The 27722-nt window shown below is 38.3% G+C and overlaps 1 protein-coding gene and 1 long non-coding RNA gene across 2 annotated transcripts; both read right to left on the bottom strand.

Moving 5' to 3' along the window:
* Window positions 1–277: 277 nt before the first annotated feature.
* LOC138759988 (uncharacterized) lies at window positions 278–5749 on the bottom strand. Its single transcript, XR_011355303.1, has 3 exons — window positions 5593–5749; window positions 4429–4495; window positions 278–489 (listed from the first exon to the last, which is right to left on the bottom strand). It is a non-coding gene; the product is annotated as an uncharacterized lncRNA (long non-coding RNA).
* A 1711-nt stretch (window positions 5750–7460) lies between these two features.
* vsig10 (V-set and immunoglobulin domain containing 10) lies at window positions 7461–27124 on the bottom strand. The gene is made up of 6 exons (XM_069936164.1): window positions 27022–27124; window positions 20320–20604; window positions 17618–17899; window positions 10145–10426; window positions 9947–10054; window positions 7461–7477 (listed from the first exon to the last, which is right to left on the bottom strand). Exons 1-6 carry the CDS (start codon window positions 27089–27091, stop codon window positions 7461–7463), a joined length of 1044 nt encoding a protein of 347 aa, XP_069792265.1. The 5' UTR covers window positions 27092–27124.
* Window positions 27125–27722: the final 598 nt, after the last annotated feature.

Below are 27722 nucleotides of genomic sequence, written 5' to 3' on the forward strand. Positions count from 1 at the left end.
AAAAAGTTTTACATTCTCATTTTAACATTGAATTCCACTATGTAATTTTACAAAAAAAAGGTTCTAATTTAAACATGTTTGAAATAATTTGCAACGTTTGCAAACAAAACTCAGAAGGAGCACAAGGCATAATTTTATAAAAAGAAACTGAGGTACATATGAACTAAATTAGTTACAAGTCAACAGGTTAGGTACAATACAGAGACAACAAACACACTAAACCTACCTTTCATACTTAAATCCTGATCATAAACTGCAATAATTCTGCCAGTCTATATTCTGGTGTTTTAAAACAGTTCCAAATGTTTATTTTTGTGATTTCTTTCACTGTATCTACAAAAATATTATACTTAATAAGAACATAAGTATAATCATTTCCAAATATCACATTGGCTCAACCAGAGGTCACTGGAATCCCCCACACAGCAATGTTCACAACAAGAATTAGGTAGGAAGTATTGCACAGGAGCAATGAGATTTCCTCTGGTCCTAAATTAAAAGCAAAGGTTAATTATTTGGCTTGTGATAAGAACTCTGGACATTAGAAGACAAATTTGGCTGAGATCACAAGGATGATCGATCATATAAATCAATCTAGTGTACAATGTACCCTCCATGTTAAACATCCATCATCTGAAGCTGAGAATGAATTTCCATTCTTCTTGGTATAGCTCCAGATAACAGTCTCCTTTCCCAACTCTTTTCATTGGCTTGTTGCACCTTTGGCACTGCTTTCCAATTGGACAGCCCAACACTTGGAGATTTTTTGAAATGGAATTAATTATTCAACAGAAAGATTATGGTTTCATAATCTAATTTTATTGGAATTGTGTCTATTGTGCAGCCACTCACAAAATGGTGGACCAGCGTCAGAACATTTTAATGCAAATATTAAAATGCAAATAGTTTTCTTAGTTATTATTATTAAAGCCACAAAGTTAACAGAATAGCCAACCTTTCAGCACTTACAATATCCCAAAACAATTAATTCTATCCCTGCACATGCAGAAAGAATCCTGCACCAAACAACATATGTGGCAGTAGTAGTGGCACAGAAATAGAATAGCTAGATGTAGTGTAATTTATGTACAACAGATACCATTCAAACTTCAAATTAACATACTAACCCTGAGGAAAAATAGGGCAGCCAAGCATTTAACCAATGCAAGTTCAGGATTTTCCTAAATGGAGTTAATCCAGTCATTGGTGAAGGAGGCAGCCTTTGGACAAGAAAATTTAACTGATTCATCTTGGATCCATTTTGATGCTTCCTTGCTGTTTCGGCTCAGTGATTTATGATTTAGGTGGCTATATTATTAATTATGTCATAAAATTATTCAATTTCAAGGCAGAAAACAATGGGTTAAAGAAAAAAAGATAATTCAACAATGTTATCCTTAGCTTCTATTCTTATTGTTAGCAATGCTTAGTTAGTAAAAAAAATCCATTTACTATTTTATTTGATAATGAGATGTTACAAATTGTTTTTGTTCACTCAGCATTGTAAGCTGCAGTATATCACTCGACACAGATAACAAGGGACAAGTTATGACTAACAAGTTGCGTTCAGTTGGTGATTCCTCCAAGAATAGGTGACATATCAAATGAAGAGTTTTTTTTTGCGACTGGCTCCAACTGAATGACTTGATTAACAGTTAAGTCAAGGGAGCAAATGAAAAAAATGCTATTGCAGTTATACAGGGAGATAATGGCTGAAATTTTAGGAAAAACAACAATGGTTCTGTGCCTAGTTCATTTCATTGATCACCACCACTAGTCCAGCAATAGCATTCACCTTAGTCCGACAGTGAAGCATGAAATTCATGCAGTGTCTGAAAGTATAACTGTTACAACTTAATTTCAATGAATGGATTAAAAACTTTGAAGGACAGAAACTTATAAAAAATGTCACTTTAACTGTGCCAGTTAACTTTTACTTTAAAGAACTTTAGTTATTTAAAACAAAACAATTTTAATAGATCTGAATGCTTCGAATTGTTGTTCAGGCTGCTTTACAAAAGCGATGGTTGGCTTAGCTCAGAAATGTGGCTTAACTACCTCTCTAAATATTTACAATCAGAAGTCTGGAGGGAGGAGGGGGACTCCCGAAGCTCCCGGATAATTATAAAATAAAAGGAAGATAAAATAATTCACAATAATTGAATCTGGAAGAAAAGGAAGATTATATCTTTATTGTGAAGATGCCAAATAAAAAAATCAACATTTATCAGTGACTTTGAGCTCCCAATGAAAAAGGACCGACCTACAGGAAGAAGCCAGGGGTTGTGGTTTGTTCTGCCTCCTGTGCAGACAACCCGATGCGCGGGAGGAATGATGGAGTGTTTTTGGCGTTGGAATCAAAAGATGTTATGGGAGAAGGGGAGACCGGGCATGTGCACAGTGAAGGAGAATTGGAAACAAGAAGAAGGAGCTCTCTTTCAAAATGGCGATTTGGAGATTGATCAGAGTACAGAAGAAGAGGATGAACTTGGCAAATGTTAAACCAGTGAGTCAAGTTAAAAAAGTTAAAGTACCAACTAAAGGGAAATATACTAATGAAGACTTTTATCGAAAAAACAGAATACTATTAAAAAACTGGATCATATTTTAGAAGTAGTGACCAGACTAGAAACAGAAAATTGAGTTTTAAATGAAAGAGTAACAGAAGTGGAAGAAAAAAATGGATGAAACTAAGGATTAGGGTTGGGGCCCACTATTTTAACATTATTACGTAAAATTTTCTAAAAAATCCATCTTTTCCAATAATTTTGCCTTTTCTGTCACCCATTCGTTTAATTCTTTTTCCACTTTAACCAATGTTAAAATAGTGGGCCCCAAAGAGTGTGTGGAGGGGGTAAATCCTATCCGCTTCTTTGAAGAATAGTTACCAAATGTCCTGGGAGTACAAAATGTTGGAGCAAAGATAGAAATTGACAAAGTATATAGATCTCCTTATTCACGTTCAGGAATGAATCCAAAACCACGCTTGATATTATTAGATGTATGAAATTTAATGATTGTGGAAAAATATCAAGAGCTGCAGCAAAAACAGTTGAGAAGAGAGAAGGAAAACCACTAGAAGTTGAAGGTAAAAAATTGTTTTTTAAAATCTTGATATAAGGGCTGCGCTAATATTACGCAGAAAGGAATTTAATCCAATGAAGAATACCCTTTGGAAAAAAGGATACAAATTTGTGCTGCGTCAACCAGCTAATTTGAAAATTATGATGCCAAGTTTTTAAGCTGATATTGAAACAACAAAGAATGTTGTGAACAAATTACCAACTTTGAAGCAAATTGAAAGAAAACGAGAGAACTTCTTTAAGTTTGATTCTTTAAATCTGAATTATGATATTATTTCTTCATGTGTATCTGTTAATATGAATCCTTTTGGAAAAAAACTTTTTAATTTTTTTAAAAACCAATGGGTGAAAATGAAAAAAAAAAATCAAAAGTATTGTATGGAAAAACCCATCTAACCTACTCTAATTAACAAAACAACTAACAAAAAAAAAAACAGCTGAGCAGCTTATTCTGAGGAATACGATTAATTTGTAGTTTTTGGTTCCTACTGTAAATAAAAAAAAGTAAAGAGTAAATATATTTAATCACATTAAAAACATTTATATCAAATGAAAATAATACATAAAAAGGTCACCATGTATCTTCAAATTTCACCGACGAATCAAATACATGATATCTAATTACCGGCATATTCACGGTAATATGAGAAAACTATTGAAACACTGTTGGAGGTCTGGAGTCTTTCTATTTGAATATGATGCCTCTTCTAGCCAACAACATTGAGAAAGTCGCAGTCCATTGAACAGATACAGAAAAACTTGCTATGTCTGGGTCAATAATCCTGAAAAGAGCAGTTACTGGATTGGGTCATAGCTCCACCTGGAGTAGAGTTGAAAAAATATTAAAAATTTCTTTATCATGAATTATATTCTGTGTGTTGAATTAAACTGTACTGCATTCGGCTCAAGGTTTATCTGAACGTTAATTCTAACAAGATAAAATACCCCTCTGATAGCTCCAAAATCCTATCCTGCAGCATTTGAGGTTCACAGCAAAAGAATGATCCCAGGTTTCAATTTCATGTATAATAGCGGTCTGAGAGACCTCAAAGAAGAAAAAGAACTCCGCCCAATCACTGCATCCCCTTGCTAAAAACAAAAATCAGTTCTAGTTGAAGAAAATGGGAGAGTAGAGGAAATATTTATATCAAGTTCAATTTGAGGTTTACATATTTAACCTAGTTACCTGACCTCAAAAATCTTTCACTGTAAAAAAATCCCAGTAACTGGTTCTGCTTTTTTGGGCTTGGTTCATCATTTCAGTTTCTCGAGGGAGGAAAATCAAACTGCCTCGATCTTCACCGTAAATTAATCTAACACTATGCAGCAAGAATGTATGATCTACCTTTAAGCATCAGTTTCGTTTCTTTCTTCATTTTGAATCCTCTCATTACAAGTACTTTGTGGGTTATCTGTGGGAAGAGATTGGAGATGTAAAGCAAATTTTTGTCCATCTTCATTGCACTACAATTGTTATCATCTCTAGTGCTACAAAGAAATAATAGAAGCATGAGAAGGTCATTTGGCCCTTCGAGTCTGCTCCAATACAGCCATCATTGATCAACCATCTCAGCACCTTTCCAGATCGCTATATCCTTGCACATATTTGGTCATGTTTTTCTACGAACCTAATGTGGTAGGTAGTCTTACAGGTTTGCCATCCTCTGAGTGAAGAAAATACTCATCTCAGTCCAAAGTTTCTTGCCCTGTGACCAGAGACTGTGTCCCCTTGTTCTAGACCAGCCATTCTCAATGGGGGCCATAGCACCTTTCAGGGGAGGTCACAGACTGAAATCCTAAATATTATTTATGTAGACAGTAGAAGTGCGGAAGAAACCAACCAAACTTGACTACTTCACAGGGAAGGGGGCCCATAAACTTTGAGCAGAGTCCTATAGGGGAGAGGGAGTGGGGAAGGGGGAGGGTCATAGCCAAAAAAAAGTTGAGAATCGCTGTCAGAATTTTGTATGTTTCAATTAGATCAGGGAGATGGTGTTGAATTTATCCTCAAAGTGAAACGTCCCCATTTCTCCCTTGATACAAGTAAATATGGACTTTTAACCAGAATTGCAGACTCATGAGTGTTCTTTTTCTCAACAATATGTATTGATTAGAATTCACAAATGGTCAATCTCAGCTTTCCCCATATCTGGGAATTTGCCAAAGGTTCTCTTTCAGGTACTTGTTCCAATTTCACACTGGAACTGTACAATATGTGGTTCCCACCATCTCTGGTTCTCATCAATCACATTCACCTCCGACCACGACAGATCATCAACAATCCCCAAAACTTTGAACCAGGAAGATGCATTTCAGAAAAAGTTGAATAGCAAATTAAAAATAAAAAAAATAAAAATTATCCTATGATTACAATATGTAAACTGGATTAATTACACTAATTATTCCAATCCCAATTAAAATGAAATAGTAGAACTACATTTTAGCTATGTCACAAGTATAGACCTTTAATGAATGCCTTTCCCCATTGTCCAGCTCAAGGATTATTTACCTTCAACAAAAGCATGCCAATTCATTGACTGAACTGTTTGATGATTAACCACAGAGGTTATTCCTGATGAACCCTCATCCGCAAGGCATTCCTCTTCCTCGGAATCCACCAGAGTAAAAACATTTGAACCTGTTTGCCTGCAAATTTGGACATACGGAGATCAAAGTGAGTAACCTAACACCAAGTAAAAAGGGAGAAAAACAACAGTAACTTAACACAGAATCCATTTTAACATTAATCAAATAGATAAGGCAACCTTGAATACAACAAAAACTAATTAGGTTACCAATGTTATCATCCATAATACCATTTTATAAATGTTGAAGCCGCAGAATTCTGCACCATCACGAAGGCATTTTGCCCCCAACCACCTTAGCTTGAGCAGAGCAAACCAATGACCCAGATTTAGCAGTCAGTGGGAAACCACTCATGTTGGTGGTTTGATTAAATTCATGCCAAATTTTTCTGTGCCACACAACTGGAATTTGCTGACATCCTGGCTCTCCATGGTAAATCTCTGCAATGCCACAGGGCTTTTAACAGACAAGCGTAATAATGTAGCAGAGAGGTAACAAACGTCACCTGTAATTTGCTGAAAAATATACCCACGTAGATAAACCACATCTTCAGTTTTGCAGGCTGACAAAACCTTTGAATCTTTCTAATATTCAGAACCATTAAAAGTTTAAAGCAATAACAACACTAAATATGGAAATATTTAAAGCAAACCTAACCAAGCTCCGTACGGCAGAATCCCTACCATAAATACTGGCTAACAGTCACAAATATATACTTCGCTGCTTAACTCCATATTGGATGCAAGCAGGAAGATGAAAGATACATCAGCCATTCAGAAGTGTTACTTTGCGGAATAAAAATCCTGAGTTGCCTGGCAATTTAGTGGGGCAGCACATGCAGTTAAAATTTAGCCAACTAAATCTTGAATTTCCTTTTAATTATTTCATTCATGATCCAGTTTTTAAATTATTCAGATCTGGACTCAAACTTGAAAACCCATTCTAAGATCATAACTGTTTTCTTCAGAGCTCATTACTAATGCATTAACAGTTAACACAAATGATCTTTGGATAGAAGCGGGTATGGCCAATTGCAGCAACATTAGGATCCCAGTCTTCACAAGTTTTACAGCATTAGCTCTCCCAAAACCTCAGAACTTGATTTATTTTATTTCTGGGTTTTTTTTTAAACATTTTGACTACTCCGATGTAATAGTGTTTGGCCCTGATTCTCGTAAAGCACAGAGGGACTTAACAATTAGCCAATGGATGGAAATGCAATTTCCTTCTCCACCTTCCTATTGAGTGCATATTTCAGTTCATTTTTCTACCTCCCAAAATACATCACCTCTGCATAACCGTTCTCCATTTTGCAAATGTGCTTTCTTGCTCAAGAAGTTTGCCACAAACTCACTTGTATGTTAATAAATGCTAAAATAAAGTGCAATACTATCCAATTACCTATTGTCTGCACAAGATCAAAAAATAATAATTTTTTACTCCAGTTACAGCAAACTGCACATTCAAGTGATTGGAGTAAATTTCTACTTTCATTCTGAAAAGCTACCTAGGTGACAAAGATTCAATTCCATTTTAATGTTTACGTGCAGGAGCTAAACAAAACTCTTGATCATGTATTTCACTTTCATTTTAATATTCATATCTAAATTATCCATTTTATGATGGAGTTTGATATCATGTTGAAATGACAGTGCTAGTTAATAAAAGCATAGATCTAATCAAAAAAGAAACAGCAATGTTCCCCCAAGGTTTTAAGGTGAGCTTCACTCCCATTGAATAATTTAGTGATGAGATTGCAATGTTATTTACGTAGATTTAAAAACGTTTTACTTACCAAAAATGTTTTCCTGGGGGAAAAAAATGAAAAAAATCTTGTAAGTTTAGTAGTAACAGTATTTAAGTGTTAAAATCCCAAACTCCACAAAATGGTTTTGCAGCAATCTTAAGTACTTTTTAAAACATGTGACTGATGAAACATTAATTGCAGTTGCAAAACAGAAATGACAAATTTGCAAAGTCCAGCAGGGAAGGGGATTCCTACAGTTGATTAGTCGGACTGCAGAAAGAACAAGGTCAAACTGGAAAGAATTCTTGCTACCTTGACAGTTCATTTTCTTTTATCCACAATTACTTATAATTTAAGTGAACATTATATTTCCAGTGATCTTACTTCAGTCAGACACACACACACACACACACACACACACACACACACACACACCTTCAACTACATCCCTCCTGCTCCCCCACTTGTTTCCAACACCTGTCCATCAAATATGACCCCTTCCTCTCCCTTCTCAGCACTGAAGCAGTGTTTTGACCAGAAACACTGACTGCCCATATCCCTACATGGATGCTGAGTTACTCCAGTATTCAAGTCATAGGAGTATCTAGGGTACGGCAGCTAGGGCACATACCCTGGGCGCCACTTGCGGGGTGAGGGGGGGTGCCACTGTCCTCGCCTGGCCAATATCCGAGTCCCTAGCCCAACAATGAATCTCCATCCCAGGGGCGCAGTGCTGCTGGGGCTTACTTCAGCGCCCCAGAGCACTGCTCCAGCTCTTCATTGGGGCACTCCTGGCCAGCATCTCATTGGGCTGCTTTGGGGCCGCTCTAGCACCTCGCTCAATGTGGGATCAATGGACAAAATGGCTGCCTTCCTTACCCATAATCCTCCACACAGTTGAAACCACTCTTTTCTGGCACTGGCAGAATAGTGTGAGGGATTATGGGTAAGGAAGATGGCCATTTTGCCCATTGATCCTGCATTGAGTAGGTGCCAGAGTGGCCCAATAAGATGCCGGCCCAGAGCAGCCCCGTAAGGACCTAGAGCACCCAGGGCCAGCGCTACCATTAGGCAAACAAGACCTCAGCTGGTAACCCTCTGAACAATCACAGGTAAGACTTTATTTTGCTCTGAAGTGGCAGCAATGTTTCTGTTTGAATCCACAAAGTGCAAGGGGAGAGATTATGTGCATAGAGCAAGAATAAAAACCCTGCACCTGACTTGCCCAACATTTATCTTCACTGGGAAACCCTTTGTGTTATCCATGGCCTGCAACGGACTCTTGCAAAACAAATGGAGAGTCAGAGTTTCCATAAGTGGGGGATTGTAGCAGTGAGAATTCAAAAGTTCACCCAAACCCCCCCATGTGCATATTTTGCTCCCCACTGAAGCCAGGCAGCTATTCCAGGGTGAGAAAGGAAGTTCAGGTACAGGCTGCCCTTCTTGGCTCCGCAGTCAGGCTGCTTCGGCCCAGTCTTGGGTGTGGGAGGGGCGGCATTCAGTCACCTGCTGGTGTGAAGGCAGTTAACAGCAGTTCGTTCGCAGTTGTGCATGAAAACAGGCAACTGTCCACTTTATGTGCACTTTTTAAACAGGGGTGGTGGTGGGGGGGGGGGGGGGGGGATACTCCACTGATTCCGGTTTATGAATGCATGAAACATTTTGGTATCAATGTTAAACAATCTTCAGTACAAAAATTAAACACTTCAAATGAATGTTACTGTAGAATATTTTTAAGATTTTACAGCCATAATTGCTGACACAAGTATTTCACCTTTGACAGCGGTCACCACTGACACAACTACATCAGTGAACTCAAAATGCCAGCACAAACTTGCCGAAGGAGAATCCATATGCTGCAGAACTGAGTTTATTTCCCGAACAACATCGTGAAAGCAGTAAAAAAAAATGTACTTCTGTTCCTCAAATGTACAGATAGAGAGAGATTGTATTAAATAAAATTCAGAAACCAACTTCCAGCTTGACGTCAATTCCAGCAAGCACATGCAATGGAGTTTACCTGTGACAAAACAATGGATGTAAAGGATGATACCTACAAAGGGTTGAATTCTAATCTAATGTAAACCAGAAACCACAAGGACAATTAAATGAATGATGTTCTGAAATTTATATTTTAAAAGAATATACTCTATTAAAGCAATTGACTAGTTATCTATTGCCCTGTAAAACAAAAAGGTAAACACCAAGTTGAAAAGGCAGGAGAAGTACATTTAAAGAAACAGTATATAAATGCAACTTGTCAGCCACAAACGAGCCTGGAGCTGACGTGGACTTTTTACCCCCTCCATATCTTTGTCCGCGAAGCCAAGCCAAAGAAAGAATATAAATGCATCTTCAAAGCTTAAAAGGTGTCCAAAATAAAGAAGGATCACAAACGCAAATGTGGACACAGTTCAATTAAACTTTCAATAAAAATGTAATCAAGCATTTAAATTCCAGTGCCAGGACTGGTGTTTATTCATGTACAATGCAGAAACAGCTGAATTTAAAAGTTCCATCCAATACTCACTTGTGATAAACACGTTCCTGTTCCTATAGAGGAGGACACCACAAACTGCTGCAATACTTAGAAGTACAAGGGTGACAATTGCTCCAACTAATCCCGAAATATTTTTAGCTGTTTGCATAGAGAAATAACACATAGATGTCATCAAATTTAAAAAAAAGCCTTAAACATCCGTTGTGCAAGAAAAATCTTTCAACTCACTGTTAAACGAAACCCATATTTCCACTTCCTTAATCCCCAGAGGATTCTCACTCTTGCAAACATATCTCCCTTCGTCCAATGCTTTAGAGGACCTCTTTATTGTTAAGAACGAAGTAACACCCTCTTGTAAGACTACATATTTCCTGTTGGAGAAAATTTCGGTCTCGTTTCGTAGCCAGGTTAATTTAGGAGGTGGATTTCCTTCATTTGTGTGGCAGGTCAAAGTTGTGTTCTTTCCCTCAAATCCAGTAACAAGAGGTTCAGACTCAGGAAATGGACCCTCTGAAATGTAACAAGATTTAAGTTTCACACATCATTCAACACTTAGTGGTATTCCTTTTCCTACTACAATAGTAAAAAGGCCAATAAAGTTTTTATAGCTTTATTGTTATAGTGGGATGAGAATTGGCCGGGGGTGGGTGGGGAGGGGTGGTGGGGGAGGTGTGAGGAAGGGAGAAAAATTACAGAAAATTATTGTGTACCCATTTTAGTTTGTGAAAATCAATTGGAACAATTTTAGATGCAAAACCATGAATAAAACAGGACAAATCAACATAACATCCAGGGATACACTTCTCAATTAATTTAAAAAAAAAGCACATTGTAAAAAAATTCAATAACAACTTTGAAAGAAAGAGTGGAAAATCAGTTTTCATAAAAATGACATTTACAAGTCATTTATCTATCCAGATCCACCGTTGGGACAGGTGTATTCCTTTAAGTATGTTCTGACTAATGCACAATCAGTGGTATATTGGGACAGCTCAATTACAAAGAATTTTAAAAATACAACGTCTCCCATTTTTAACAATTTCTTATTTGTTGAAAGTACTTCAGAGCATAAGCAAAGCACTGGCCTTTTTCCAGAAAGAACGGTTAACGCAGGCAGACACATTGGGGATTGTCCAAAAGGCAGCTAATCACACTGAAAGAACTGTTTGAACTACCTCAGATAATCTTTAGTTTGTGCAGGTCCTTGCTATTTACCGCTGATAGGAATGGCACAAGGTCATTGTATTTGTTCAAGATAGGCAACTATCTGAGATTTGAACAAATGATGCTTACGGTAGAACACAGTGTAAAGCAGCCATTCTCAATGGGGCCTCAGCACATTTAAGGGGGGGGGGGGGAAACAGACTGAAATTCCTAATAAGGGGGTGGGGCTCAAAGTGTATAGGGGGCATGGATACTGAACTGATCAAACATTTTTTGGGGGGAGGGGGAGACAAGGTCCTTGCTGCTGAGTTTGCTGCGTAGTTGCCAAGCAATGCAAGGTTATTTCAAGGCTGGAGGCCTTGACCTGGATAAATGTGGAAGATTAACAATGTTTTCGGGACATTCCTTGCTTCGACGATTGGGTTTAACTGACGTGGAACCAGCTTTGGCTATGGATTTCCTTCCACGTAGTTTTCCTCTTTTATTCTATCATTTCAATTCCAGGAAATAAGCGTGCAGACCCAAAGCTTTTGCTCCATATTCCTTGTGTCCGCAAGCACCCTCATTTTGCTTTGAGTTTTCCTGACAGGTCGTGAATGTGTCTCCTTCTGCTAGCTTTTATCAAAGAAGGCATGTATTGTTTGTTATTTTCCCTAAAATATAATCTAACGTTTGAGCTAACCCTTTAAAGTACTTTCATTTTGTTACTTTCAGAAATAATTTTACCCAAGAGTTCTTCAGCAAAAAAGTGTTGGCAGTATTCGATGGAAGACTTATCATAGTTTTATTTACAAATCTGCAAAACCCCTTTTCTGCCCAGGTGTTCAAGCAACTTGAAACATGTAGGAAGAGCCATAACCACAGAACATTACAGCATAGAAACCGGCCCCTTCGACTCTTCTAGTCTGTGCCAAACCACTTTTCTGCCTAGTTCCCAATGACCTGCAACCAGTCCATAGCCCTCCTATCCATATACTGTCCAAATTCTTCTTAAATGTGAAATTGGAGCCCACATTCACCACTTCAGCTGGCAGCTCGTTCTACACTCCCACCATTCTCTGTGTGAAAAAGTTGCCCCTAATTTGCCCCTAAAGTTTTCCTCTTTCACCCTTAACCTACGTCCTCTGGTTTGTATCTCACCTACCCTCAGTGGAAAAAACACCTACCTATATTTACTCTGTCTATCACCCTCATAATTTTAAATACCTTGATTAAATCCCACCCCCCCCCATTCTTCTTTGCTCCAGGGAATAAAGTTCTAACCTGTTCAACCTTTCCCTGTAACTCAGTTCCTGAAGTCCAGACAACATCCGAGTAAATTCTCTCTGCACGCTTTCTATCTTATTGGTATCTTACCTGTAGTTAAATGACCAAAACTACACCCAATACTCCAAATTTGGCCTCACCAATGCCTTGCACAACTTCACCATGACATCTCAGCTTCTATACGCAATACTTTGATTTATGAAGACCAATATGCCAAAAGCTCTCTTTACAACCCTTTCCACCTGTGACACAACTTTCACTGAATTGTTATCTGTATTCCAATATCCCTCTGTTCTATCACACCCCTCAGTGCTCTACCATTTACTGTGTGTGCCCTTTCTTTGTTTGTCCTTCCAAATTGTAAGACCTCACACTTGTCTGCATTAAATTCCATCGGCCATTTTTTCAGCTGGTCCAGATCCCTCTGCAAGCTTTGAAAACCTTCATAGTGTCATCTGCAAACTTGCTGATCCAATTCACCACATTATTCACTTAGATCATTAATATAGATGACAAACAACAATGGTCCCTGCACCGATCCTTGAGGCACACCACCAGTCACAGGCCTCCAATCTGAGAAGCAATCACCCACCACTACTCTCTGGCTTCTCCCATCCAGCCATTGTTGAATCCAGTTCACTACCTCACCATGCATTTGAACCTGCCTGACTAACCTCCCATGAGGTCCAGAGAACCTAAAGACCAGAGAAGATAAATCCTTGGATTATTTCAAAACTCTTCAGGATAATTTTGAGAATCAAGAAATGGATCTTCTTGCATCTGCAAGATAAATGAATTGATTAATAAAAATGAAATGCTCATAACGTCGCCAAGTCACTTTTTTTGACTTCAGTGTCCATTATAATATCTGACATCCTGAACGTAAGCCAAATAAACTATTCAAGCAATTCCACGGTTTCCAGAAGATTTGATGAGATGGCAAGGGACATTGTAAACAAATTACTAATTGTTTTTCAATCCAAGAAATTCTCTTTACAATTAGTTGAATTCACTCTGCAAGAGAAGGATATTCTTCTCATGTCTTATGCCAGATTCTGGAATGGAAACAAGCTGATGGAAGAGATGTTGTTTGCCATAAAAATTAAAACAGATACTAAAGGATTGAATATTTTTGAAGTTAAAAATTTCATAAACCAGAACATATGAGAACATAGTTGCCTGTGCACGTTGGATGATACAAAGGGTTCATCACGTGCTTGGAAAATGTTATACCTTCAGCTTTCACTGTTCATTACATCATTCATAGGGAGCACTTACTGGCCAAAAACTTAGGACGTTTAAATGCATCATTTTCAATTGTGATAAAGACTGTAACCGTATAAAATCATATCCCCTTCAAGACCATCTATTCCTGCAGTTGTGTGAAGAAAATGACAAACATTTCCAGACGTTATTGGTGCATTCTGAGGACATCCAAAGGAAATGGTCTTAGTCGTTTTGTTCCACTCTAGAACATGATTGTTTCCTTCCTTTCTTTCTCATAATGAACATGGAGGAAAAAGCCATTAATGCAAAGATGAACATATTTTATCTGGCAGATATCTTTGATAAACACAATTTATTGAGCAAGACTTTGCATGGTAAACACAATAACCTCTTTGAAAGTAAGGGAGACATGGTTTCTTTCCTTAAAAAAGGTCAAAGCCTATTGGAGCAACATCAGATGTCAGGAATTTTTACAATTTCCCCAAATCTGAACACGAGCGCAGAGTAACTGAGAGACGATGACATTACTGTTTATGTGAAGCACCTAAAGCAAATCCAGGAAAGACTTAAAGACCTGTTAAACCTCAATATCCTGAATTTGAGGAACAACCCACCTATGTTAAGGCAGAAATTCAAGAGAGGTTGATTGATCTTCTGAGTGAAATAATTGCACACTAGAAGTTCAATCATTTGAAAAAAAAAAGATTTTGTGGCTTAGAGTGCTTTGCAGAATGGATTTCCAAAACTATGGAAAAAGCGGAAATATTTTTCATTGCCTACCCCTCAACTTAGTACTTAGTTGAATGTGATTTCAGCAAGGTAGTTTTACCCATTGGAAAAAATAACATACAATTTAAAAAATAAAGTCACAGTATTCGAACAAATTTGGGAACCGTACATGGAACACAACAAAGAGGGCCTACCGTGGACCTCCACCCCCTAAAATGATAGAATGAGAAGAAGACGAAAAGTAGATGACACAATTTTCTTGTTTATTTTCACTGTGTGATGACATTGTTTAATGGGTTTATTTTATTGTATATGTTGAATGTTTAATGGGTTGGGAGGGGGGTGGAAGGAGGGAGGGAAGGGAGGGGGAAAAAGGGGAGAAAATGACAGTGTATATTCAAGAGGGAAATGTTTATGTGTATTTTGGTTAATATGGTTCATAGTGTGAAAAATTTTTAAAAATTTTAAAAAAAGCAAGGTAGTTTACTTGTCAAAATCCAGGAACAGACTTAATAGCAAAACAATCCATGACCTTTGACGAACACTATCCGATCTGGGGCCTGACATCAAAATAAACGTGCACAGGAACATCAAGCTCAAGGATCAAAATAATTCTTATAAAATGAAACTTTTAAAGTCCTTTCAATTAAGTTTTCACTTCCTCAGGTTTATGCTGAAGGTCCCCTAATGATTGTGTACAAAGAAATCTTTTTTTGTAATATGTACCGTATATTTTGGCATACAAGTTGTGAAACCCCAAAAAAAAACTCTCTAAGAAATGGGGTTGACTTATACGCCGAATATACTTTTGAGACTTTAAATTCAGCTCAAAAATCGAATCCCCACTGATCCAGCATACAAGTTGACCCTTGAAAAACAGATTCAGTGTACAAGTCGACCTTTGAAAAACCAAAAACAAAACCCAACTGCGACAGATTTTCATTGAGATTTTTAAATTAAAACAACACAATTTGCACCCTTCAAAAATTGCTATTATTGTCTGAAAACAACACATTGAGAACCCTTCAAAATCATTGCATCATCGTCTGAAGTAAAGATGGCAGCGAGCACATCCATACACTCACTGCTTAAACAGTTGTCATATGGGTCCCAGTCTGTATCTGATGAGGTGGTTTCAGCTTCGCCGACAGTGGCCCACAATAAATCATCTTCGTGCCTTCAAATGCACAAGAGAGACCTCACTTTTTAAATGATTTTATCAGTCTCTACTTTAACTTTGTTGCATGCCTTGAGCATGAAGTTATACAACATATCAAGTGATGTAGCACACATTGCCCCACCTTTTCTGCACTCAACATCCGTGTATTCCATCCCTTGCGCACATGGTCTTTGAATGGCTTGTTCAAGTAGACATCAAGAGGTTGCAATAGAGATGTCAAACCACCCGGGATAACCACCATGCATGTATTATGTAGTGCTAATCTACTTTTAGTGTTCTCAGTTAAGTGGCTATGGAACATATCCCAGACCAGCAAACTGTTCTTTGCGTAAACCACCTGGCCGTCTGTTCCACACATTGTCTATCCACAGTTTTACACCATTTTCATCCATTCAACCTTTTTCATGAAAATGTACAAAAATACCTGCAGGGAATTTTATTTTAGGTTTAATTTTGCATTTGAAGATTACCATGGGTCTTAACTTCGTCCTGTCGGCCATGCACGATTACACCACGGTAAACCTAGTCCTTTCATGGCCTGTACTTCTGGTTTGCACAGTTTTATCACCTTTCCATTCCTCTGTTCTATTGCCAAAATTCATGGGGGTTTTGTCCATGTTTCCGATATTTGCCAATGCAAACTGGTGTTTCTGCCGGTTACGCATCATAAATTGGTGAAAACTTACAACTTTATGATCAAGATCTTTTGGTAGTTTCTGTGCAATTTTTGTTTTTTGGCATAATACCAGATTTTTCCTGTTCATAAAACGAATGCACCAGCCTACAGTAGCCTTAAAATCATCACTGAGGTCTGGGTGTGACTTGGCCCACTGCAGTGCAAATGTTCTTATTTTATTTCAGGTGACTATGTAGCAATCTTGTCTCATTTACCCATTTTACAATGTGATTTTCCAACATTGCCTTTTTGGTATTTTTCTTAAAGTCTCTTCTTTCTTCCTCTAATCTCTTACCACCTTCTCAGGCACATCAAATTTTCTTGCAGCAGCGCTGTTGTTGGTTTTCTTGGCCATTTCTATCATATTAAATTTAAAGCTCGCTTCATATTTTCGTTGCGTGCTGCACTGTGTTGGACCTTCCATGATAGCAATCACTGCCAGCCAACGCCCAGCAGATCAATCTGCATGATTTATGGGATCGATGTATATGCCAGTCAATGGCCCATCTCAACCATCACGAGCTTTGGGGGTCAACTTATACGGCGGATATACTATAAAACCCTTAAAATGAGGCTGGGGGGGGGGCGATTTGTTCACCAAAATATACAGTATGCTCATGTTTTCTTCTTTTCTACGTGTTCAACAAGAATGATTTCCTATTTGTCAGTTTGTTCTGAAATCACAAGCCACAGTCCTTTTACACTCAGAGTAAAAAGCCTTGTTTTCTTTTCACCTCACATAACGCAAATATGTTTTGTATAGCAAGTAAAATTATTGATTATATTTTTAAAATAGTTCGCCAGAGCATTAATTTGTGCCACGTAATTTGATGTTATGTGATCTACACCAACTATTATCAATAAAAAATGGGGTTTGAAATTTTAAAAACAAATTAGCATGATGAAAGCACCAAAATAAACCACTAGAGAAATATCAACTTTAAACATGTAGAAAATTAATTTTATGAAATTGATTTGCATTTTAAAAACAAAATTATTTTGTAGGTCTTCCTGACCAAATTACAAAAATAATAATCAATATCTACTCAAATTATTAAAAATAAGCCAATTGAACATTATTATCCTTAATAATGGAATGAGAAAATCTCATATCTCAATTTGGTATAAGCATAATTCATGTGGGCAAGAAAACAACCAGTAAAACAACCAGTAGCTTCAAATGCTAATTGAAGTGGATCCATGCTTCAAAGAAGACGTGTTTTATTGCCGAAGCAAAAGGCAAGAGTCTATCCCAGAGGACCTTGGTTCCCAACTTCATTTCACAACTCGTGTCAATCTCGTAATATTTTGAATCTGAAGTCAAAAACTTAAGTTTTTTACAACCTTGAATTATTTCAAAGTACTGTAACTGAACTGATGATAAAAATTAAAGCATCACATTACAAGCATATCCCTGAATTTTAATATTTCAAGTGGAATTGTCAAATAGCTTACTTACTCAATTTCAATGTGCACGATGGCTCCATCCTTTGTTCATACGCAATATGATAACCTACACATTTAAATATTTGACCATCCTGTATTTCAGACCCTTTAATTTGTAGCAACATAGTATCGTTTATTCCGGGCTGACCATGTGGTTGTTCACTAGATCCATAACTCTCAGCCTCATTTGACCAAACAAATGTGGGATGGGGATATCCCTCAGTCCAAGAACAAAAAAGATAGACATTATCATCGGAAGATTCTGCATGGCACAAGGGAGGACCTTCTGGTGGATCTGAAAAATTAAAATGTCAGAAGCATGTAGTTAAATAGCTGTGCTGTTGTAGCTTGTGGAATGTAACAAGAGTTCGTATTTCCAAGAATTTGATACGATATCACATTTTCCCCAGCAATTCCTCAGCCCGTGTTCTGAACAATAGCTTCTAGATGTTAGTTAGCTGCCTAATTTTCCTACTAGATTTTTTGACAATAGACAAATTGCAAATCCTGAACCATTCTGGAATCATAACTTTGTTGTTCCTACAAATACGTACCCTGTTGTTTGTACAACATGTCGAATGTTAAAACAAATTAGTGCTGATAAATGCATTACATTATTGGTTATCAAAATGATTGAACTTTGCAGTTCAACAGAGTCATTTCTAATTTTGGTCTGGGTTATTTTATTGCAATGTTTTTATGTTCCTTACATTCACTGAACAACCATTTAGATTTCAACCTGTCACAAGGACAATAATAACTTTGATGCCTTAACTCTATAAAATTTCCAATGTACTTCTTTAAAGCTTTCCCAAAGAGAATTCAGTATTTATAAGGACAAATGACTTAAACCAGACCAACGGACATGGGCTTTAAGTAGTGTCATTAAAGGAGAAAATCTGTAACTTAGAATATTACAGCCTTGGAACACACCCTTTGCCCAGTCATGACTGCACGGACTCTGATGCCAATCTATAGCCATCGCATCTATACGCTAATGTTCCGTCTCACTCTATCCCTCACATGTCTCAATGCCTCTTGAATGTTGCTTTCCTATCTGATTTAATACCTTCCTGAGAGCATGTTCCAGCCACTTACTGCTCAGTACAAAAAAAAACAACTTGCCTCACAAATCTCCTTTGAACTTTGTCCTTCTCACCTTCAACCTATGCCTTCCAATATTTGACATTTCCATCTTGGAAAAAGACTATCTATCCTATCCATGCCTCAAGTTCATACAGTTTTATTCCGTCACTCCTTGGTCCTCGACGCTCCAGAGAAAACAATCACATTTGTCCAAACTTTCCATAGAGCAAATGCACTCAAATCCAACCAACATCCTGGCGAACCGAGGGTGGCCATTTAAAACTTACCAAGACGAAGGACATGCAAAGGGTCAGCGTCAGAAACTCTCTCGGGGGAGGGGGGTGTCACCATCACACTTCCCCCTCATCGTGCATGGGCGTGAGAAGAATTATGGACGTGCATTCCGCATTCAATGGGTAAGGACCTTTTCTGCCACTTGATTTGTTCTCCATTTGGAGATGTACAAATGGAGGATAAATTAATGTCCTGCTCGAGGTGGCACTGGACAGAGAACAGAGACCTCAAAAGCCGGACTGTCTGGCCTAAAACTGGACATCCAGCCACTCTAGGTGAGCCTCTCCTGCACCACTCTTCAAAATTTTCACATCCTTCCTGTAGCATAGCAACCAGAACTGCACATGTGGTTTAACCAAAGCTTTAAGCATCTGCAACACCACTTTCCAACTTTTATACTCCATGTCCAAACTGATGAAGGCAAGCAGGCAAGAAGCAAGGGAGTTCAGTAATCTACTGATAAGAATCAAAAGATAGTTACCCACCAAGAATCTATAAGTAGCAGTTCTGAACATTTGAACAGATGTAATTTAAAGCCATTTTGTTTGAACAAGTGCTTCCCAAATTTTATTCCTGAATAATGAAATATTAATTTTATAATCTTACTTTAAATTCTTTCACCAAAAAGGAATCCATTTTATAATATTAATCCTTTTGACGTTTTCTATTATTTTTAAACACCTTCTAAATCTTCTAAATTAAAGGGAGCACAATTGCATATTGTAGTTTAAACCTGGTATTATTTTTAATTATCACATCAAAGGTTAGATCAATTAAACACTAAACCTTTTTCTCTGGTCATTTTGATCCATCTGCCAGTCATCTCATGGAATTATCCCAGACCTACACACCTCGATTGAGGAACACTGTGGCTTTCATTCCAATTCCATCAACTGCTGCTATCCTGAATCAAACCTCAATCAGAGATACATTACTGTTCTGAATTATAATCCAATTCAAATTGCAGTGAAGAAAAAGCAGGGTCTTTTTTTTTCCCCCCCACTGGAAAATTCTGCTAAAAATATGTGCCAAAAATCTCGATTTTTAAAATGGGTTTAAACAATAGATATTACCCAGGACATGAGGGATAATTTCAAAATGATGCTTTATTTTGCATCTATTCAAGGAGTAAGACACTGCTTTAGGTTTAACATCTGAAAGGTTGCACCTCTGAGAATATAGTACAGTATTCCCACAACTGCAATGGAAGATAAATGAGGCCCAAAGTCAGAAACAATTTAAAATGTAAATACACGTGTTGAATGAGTAAATCACAATACATTTTGGAAAAATATCTTGTAATGATGGAAGTTAATTTAACAGAAATAAACTTACGGTAGACAAGAACTTCTTTGGCAATACTATCACTTGTCGAGCACGTATAGTTCCCCTGGTCGTCAATACCCACATTTTTAGTTGTAAATTCTGAATAGGTCCCCTCCACATTTGAAACAATTTTCGGCGTTGAATCCGGACCAACAAAGATCCAAGATATATTTGATGTTCGTTGTGACTTGCTTGAGCAATTGAATGAAACATCTGTGTGTTTGATTATGTAGATTGTCCCATTTGGTAACTTTTCCCCAGGAGTAATTGTAATAGTAAATTCCTCAGCATCATCTACAAATACAAAAATGGCCTTTTTGTTGAAGAAGAACATTACAGCATTCATTACTCCTAAGTAAACAGCGAATATAGGTTGATATGTATTTTATTTCGTTAATAAATAGTATCTCATTATGTGTTACTCCCCAACCCATATTGGAAGAAAAACTTTGCCTTTCCACATTGAAATAGTTCTATCATGCAAGATTCTGTTTGCTGAAGTCCAAAATTATATGTTATTCCAAGAGTTATCGGGTAGGGCAAATTAATCAATTAAATCTCAAACACTACAAGATGTGCAACTTCAGTTATATTAATTTGGATGATGAAAAAAGCTTAATTAAAATTAAACAGAAAATGAGGCATGGAGCCTGCCTGGTCACTCTCACGACAGGAGGGCTGAGGGCAAGAAGGAAAAAAAAAATTCTGTGGCAAACTTAACATTCTTAATAGAGAACCACAGGAATTATAAATGCTGGAATCTTGAGCAAACAATGAGAGAAAAAGGGTCCCAAATCACCAACTGTTCTCATCTCTCTGTGGATGAATCCAGACCTGGGGAGTCCCCCAAATCTCTCATTGGATTCTACTTTGAATCCTTTGCTTCATAATTGGATCTGATCTTGTGCAATGAGACATATAAAATTAGCCATCTTGTAATTAGAGAACCCCTTGGAAAGAGAGATCACAGTATGATTGAGTTTCTCATACAAATGGAGGGTACAATAGTTCAGTCTAAAACCAGCATGTTATGCTTAAACAAGAAAAACTACTGAGGGAGGAGCTGGCCAGGGTAGACTGGGAATGCAGGAAATATGGACAGATGGTTGAAGAACAGTGGAAGACTTTAAAAGAGATTTTTCATGGTGCTCAACAAAAGTGTATTCCAGCTAATAGCAAGGACAATAAGGGCAGGGGCAGCTGACGTTGGATAAGCAAGGAAATAAAGGAAGGTTTCAAACTAAAAGTTTGTACATACAAAGTCAGCAAGAATACTGGGAAACTAGAAGATAGGGACAATTTTAAAAGGCAACAAAGAACCACAAAGTGATCAATGAAGAGAGGGAAGGTGGACTACGAAAGAATATTAGCACAAAATATGGACAGTAAAAGTTTTTAAAATTATATAAAGCATTAAGTGGTGGCTAAAGTGAAAGTTGGTCCCTTTGAAAATGAGAAGAGGGAATTGATATTGGGTATTGACGAAATGGCTGAGGCTTTGAATTTTGTGTTGGTCTTCATGATGGAAGACTTGTCAAACATGGCAAAGACAGATGTTATGGGAATGATGGGAGGTGAGGACCTGGATGCAATAACTATCACTAAAGAGATAGCACTCAGAAAACCTGAGGGTTAAAAGATAGACAAGCCCCCTGGTCCTGATGGAATGCATCCCAGGGTACTGAAAGAAATGACAGAAGTTATGGCCGAGGCTTTGGTGATAAATTACCAAAGTTCTCTGGTGAATGTCACACCATTATTTAAAAAATGATTTAGGTAAAAGGCAGGGAACTATAGGCCAGTTAGATTAACATCTGTAGTTGTGGAAATGCTTGAACCCATAATTAAAGAAGAAATAGTGAGGCATCTGGACCAAAATTGATCCATCAGGCAGACACAGCGTGGATCCAGCAAAGGCAGGTCATGTTTGACAAATTTACTGGAGTTCTTTGAGGATACAAAGTAGATAGAGGGGAGCAGGTGGAGGTTATTTACCTGGATGTCCAGAAGGTATTTGATAAGATGCCATAGAAGTTATGGAAAAGATAAGGATGCATAGCGTTGGGGGTGCTGCATTAGAAACCAGAGAGTTGGAGTACATGGGTGTTTTTCTGTTTGACAATGGATGGTGAGTGGGGGGGGGGGTCGCAGGGGTTAGTGCCGGGCCTGCATTTGTTCATGATATACATTAACAATCTGGAAGAGAGGGAAAAGAGTGCAAGGTCCCCAAGTTTGCTGATGACATTAAATTGAGTGGAAAAGCAAATTTTGCAGAGGATGCGGAGAGTTTGTAGAAAAATATAGATAAGTTAAGTGAGTGGGCAAGGGTCTGGCAATGGAGTGCAATATTGGTAAATGTGAAGTTATCCACATTGGAAGGAACAATGGAAGATCGGAGTATGATTTACATGGCAAGTGATTGGAGCATGCTGCCATGCAGAAGGACTCGAGGATGAATTGCAGAAGGTTGGTTCGCAGGTGCAGCAGGCAAATGGAATGTTGACCTTCATTGCAAGAGGGAATGAGTTTAGGAGTAGGGAGGTTATGGAGGCTGCATCTGGAGGATTGATCTCCTTAACTGAAGGATGTACTGGTTTTGGAGGCAGTGGAGAGGAGGTTCACCAGGTTGATTCCAGAGACGAGGGGTTTAGCCTATGAAGAAAGATAGAGTTGTCTGGGACTGTACTCGCTGGAATTTAGAACTAGAGGGGATCTTCTAGAAACATACAAAATTATGAAAGGCATAGATAAGATAGAGGTAGGCACGTTGTTTACAATGGGGGGGGGGGGGCGAACCAGAAATAGGGGACATGGCCTCAGGATTCAGGGTAGTAGATTTAGGATAAAGATGAGAACTGCTTTTCCCAGAGGATGGTGAATCTATGAAATTCGTTGCCCATTGAAGCAGTGGAGGCTACTTCAATAATTCTATTTAAGACTCGACAGGCCTCCGCCTGCTCTTATTTCTTATGTTCTTCTAATTAAGTGGAAACAGAATTAGGATCTGTTTATTAGAAACCTTTTTCCAACTAATGCTCACTTTACAATGGCCATTTTTTTCCTGATTCAAAATTCAGTTTGATAATATTTTCAGATTTACCTGGAATTAACTTCTTTTTTGAGGCATTTCTTTAAATAAATAAGTGTGCAATTCCTACCAAGATTACCCTGTGACCAAAGCCTGATTGCCATTTACCACATCCAGGTGTGTTGTGACAATGGTTCATCCATTTCATAATAAAACTGGTCACGACACTAATGCAGAATGCTTTGTTGAAATTAAAAATTGAAGCTTTACTTGATTTCTATGAGGACTGAATGCGAAATTGCAATTCTACGCTTGTATGTTTGAACTGAAACTTGGGAACAATCCTCGGATAATGCACACCAATACGGTCTATTAAAAAGTCAGCTGGGAACAAAAATCAGAGCTCCAAGGTCTGACTCATTTTAGTTCATGAACAATTTTGCACACTTAATAGGATTACATTTAATCTCTCTGACTTAAAAATTTCCTTTACATTTGCTGGTGTGAACATTACTACCGTCGGACATTTCATATGCCAAATTATTTTCTGATACAAATTCCATTGAAAGTAGCTGTCAAATTTCAGCTCATTCATAATTTATGTATATAATTAAAATACTCAACAATATTGCATAATCTCATTGAATGAGGGAACAGACATGATCCAATGGCCAACTCTTTCTATTTCTTCTGCTGCAATTTTTTTTTGGAATATTTTATTTTAATTTTTCCAAGACTCATATAGAGCATTATTACATACATCATATGAATGATATTTTAAAATTACAGTCTCATATGACTGCCCAAATCTCACCCCCCACCACTATGTTGCAATATTACCACCCACCCCTACTTCCCTACCTCTCAGCCAGTTACATATAAAATCCATGCCTATTGAATAAAAACATGGTACAAATATTGGACATCAAACAGAAATTAGATCAGAATTGTAAGCTAAACAAGCTAATAGACTCGTAAAAAAAAGGGAAAGCGCCTTCAGAAGAAGCAGTTGTTTGAATCAGATTTAAAACAATACTAAAAAAGTAAATGCCTCTCAGACAAGCCAATACCAGAGTTTAGATGGTTAACCACGTCCACTTTATCATAGATCTGGCAAAAATACAAAGCTATTCCTCAACCTCTTTAGACAGCCACAGATCCACATCAAATTATCACATGATGTTGACAAGACACCCAGGAAACATCCCAATGGACTATGTACTAAACATAGCCGGCTAATACAGAACAGGAATCAACAGAAAGCCATGTTATTTATCACCAGTCCTGTACAATATACTGGGATCTGGTGCACCCTTGTACCTGGTGCACCACGTTGACTTTATTTCTTGCTCCACACCTGTCATACAGATTAAAAAGAAGTTCTATTTAATCCTCACAGTGAATACTGCTTAGAGTAGAGCACAAAAGATTCCAAGGTGACCACAGTGCAAGAAATCCAAATCAAGTTTAGAAAGGAAATTATTCAAATTACATTGTGGAAACAAAATAAGATTGTATGTTTAACAATAACGTTAATTTTTGTAACAGACCCATGAAAACATCATTACATTCAACTGAACAACAGCTAGAATAAGCCTTTAATGCAGATAATGGGGGCAAATTTAGCCCTGTACAATTTGGATGCCATAATCAGACTAAGGATCTCCCCTATTGAAAACCAAAAATAATCCCCAGATGTTGCAAATCAGTGATAAAGAAGGAAATACAATTTCACATGAACGTCAGGAGAGAAAGGAGTGTTGAGGAGATTTCAACTGGATAGCTTTCCCCGAGACTAAGAGAATCAAAGACTCTACACAATATTTATTTAACTGATTTCTTGCCCTGCATATGTATTGTTTGTCTGTATGTGTGTTATGTCTGATTGTGTGTCTGCGTGTTTTGCACTGAGGACAGGAGAACACTGTTTTGTCGGGTTGAGCTTGTCCAATCAGTTGACAATAAACCTAACTTTTCACCAGATCATGATTCCGATGACATGTCACGGAGGGTGAAAAGTGAATTGATTCTCTCTACACAAGTACTGCCTGTCTTCTGTCATAGCAGGTTCACGCCTTATTCTAAATCAATGCATCGATAACATTAAGAAACTCTGATGAACCGTATACACTCTGAAGAGAGTCGAGAGACAGAGGTGCCGAGAGACAGAGGTGCAATGGCGGTCTTCATTAACGTTGCACTGAATCATCAACACTATTTACTATTGAAAAGCCACATTTTCTTGCACTAACTTTTGTTGTATTTTTAAAAATCTTTTATATTTATTCACTCTTTGCGTATGTGATCATTTAATGTGTACTTTTGTGGTTGGTGCATACCTGTGTGGCAGCTGCAAACATGGACATTGTACTTGTGTACAATAAATTCAATTATCAGATAAAAGTAAAATGAATCTCTCCAAGTACCTATTCAAGAGAAATATTGGGATTGTATCAATTAAGTTTGCCAGTGCCAGTGTGTTATGGGCCCAGAGGACTCCAAAACCCAGCAGCAATAGATATTAAGCAAAATAAATGGTTACTTCAACAAAAGTTGCTTTTAATTATCTTTAAACATGAAAACAGGATCAAACTTTAACTTATCACTATCAACTTAACTAACCTAACTTAACCCCATTCTAATTCTAAGCGTACATGTGTATGTCATGTGTGTACAAGTTCAGAAAAGTTCTTTAATTCACAGTCCAATCTCACTTCTCATTCTTCCAAGTTCACTGGTTGCAGGCAATTCTTATACTGTGAACAGAATTTAACATTCATGAATCTTCACTGGACTTTGGTGCTTGGAAGGTAAATGGTTACCGCTCAGGAAGGTTCTTGTCGGTTTTCAGAGAGAGAATTGTTGCTCGTTGGACACCCACAACTGATTCCTTCTGATCAGCCACGTCAGTGGCTTGCCCCATCAGAGTTTTGCAGATGATAACCTCTTTCTTTCCCACCACAGAGTTCCTTTTTGTTTCCCTTATTTCAAGTGAAACATTATGCAGCCAGCCCTCTCCTCTTGAATGGACCATAAGGGCTGAACTTAGAAGTCACAACCCATCTTCAAAATGGTTTTTTTTTCCCACAAGCTTGCCAGCTTGTCCTGTTCCAGTCCCCAGAACTGAATTCTCTCTCTCTCACTCATAGAGAAAACTACATGACCCACTTAGAACAGGCAACTGCACTCAGACTGCAGCTCCAGACCTAATCATTCATCTGTTGCTTTCCAAAACAATAATCTATTACTCCACAACATGTCCAATTAACACCGACTTGTGAAGTCCTCACAGGCATTCTTCAAAAGTTTTGCAAAGGCACCTGGAGCCTGGACTCTCTGGCTTGAGGAGAGCTCTGGCATTTTAAATGAGATCTAGTTTTGAAGGGTTTGTATGTGACCTACACTAAACAACCTGCCACAATTTAGCTGGTGGTAAAACATAGAATCTAACATAACCTGTCACAAGTTCCACGAAATCAAGTAATTATCCAGAATAAAGATGCTGAAGGAAGACACCAGAAATACAATCCACTCTGGTCAAACCCCAGCCGCTGTCGATGGTCCCTAGAACCAACCCGAACAAGGGAAAGGACTGGGAGAGGGAGAGGGAAGGTGCCTTGTCCCCGGAGAGGATCCCACTCCCTGCAAAGTTCCTCGGCCGCCCGATCGGAGAAGGACCTTACCTGCCCCGACCACAGCGCACACCATTAGGCCCAGGACAGCAGCGAGCACCTGGCATCCAACGCACCCCATTGTGCTGGCGGCCAGCGAGCGACTCACTCACCCCCTCCCTCCCTCCCTTGCCAAGGCTTCCAGCACTTCCTGCTCGCGGGTGCGCGCGCGCACGCCCGTCGTCCGCAGCTCACCTGTCTCCCTTGCCGCCCAGGTGAGCTCGGCTCGCGGTCAGCCCCCTTCTCCTCTCGCCCGCCCGCCCGAATGCAGGTGAGTGTTGGGAACAAAGAGGTACAAATGCAACACACCATCAGAGCAGACCGGACTCCACATTAGGCAGCACCCGGAGAACTCCACGGGGCGTCAATGGATTTGGTCCATTCTTCCTGTCCTTGTCAGTGACCTCCCAGCCAGATCTAGATTTAAAGTCTGCTCTATCCCGTGCTTTGATTAGAAGATTATTCAGCATTGCCAGACAATCCTGCGCTTGCTTCACATTTTGAACGAAATCGTTGATGACCTTGGCATCCTGACCTTTTAATTAGCCCGTTCGTTATCGTTTATTTTTTAAAATTTCCTTCAAATCGCCCTCTCCCAAATTAAAAACGAGTTCATTCAAAGTGGCCCAAGTCTGGACTGAGCAAAGGGCAATAACCCCCCCCCCCCCCACCACACTAAGAACAGAAAGGTAGATTATGAAAGCAAATTAACA

The sequence above is a fragment of the Narcine bancroftii genome, chromosome 4, assembly GCF_036971445.1.
Source record: "Narcine bancroftii isolate sNarBan1 chromosome 4, sNarBan1.hap1, whole genome shotgun sequence".
Classification (NCBI taxonomy): Eukaryota; Metazoa; Chordata; class Chondrichthyes; order Torpediniformes; family Narcinidae; genus Narcine; species Narcine bancroftii.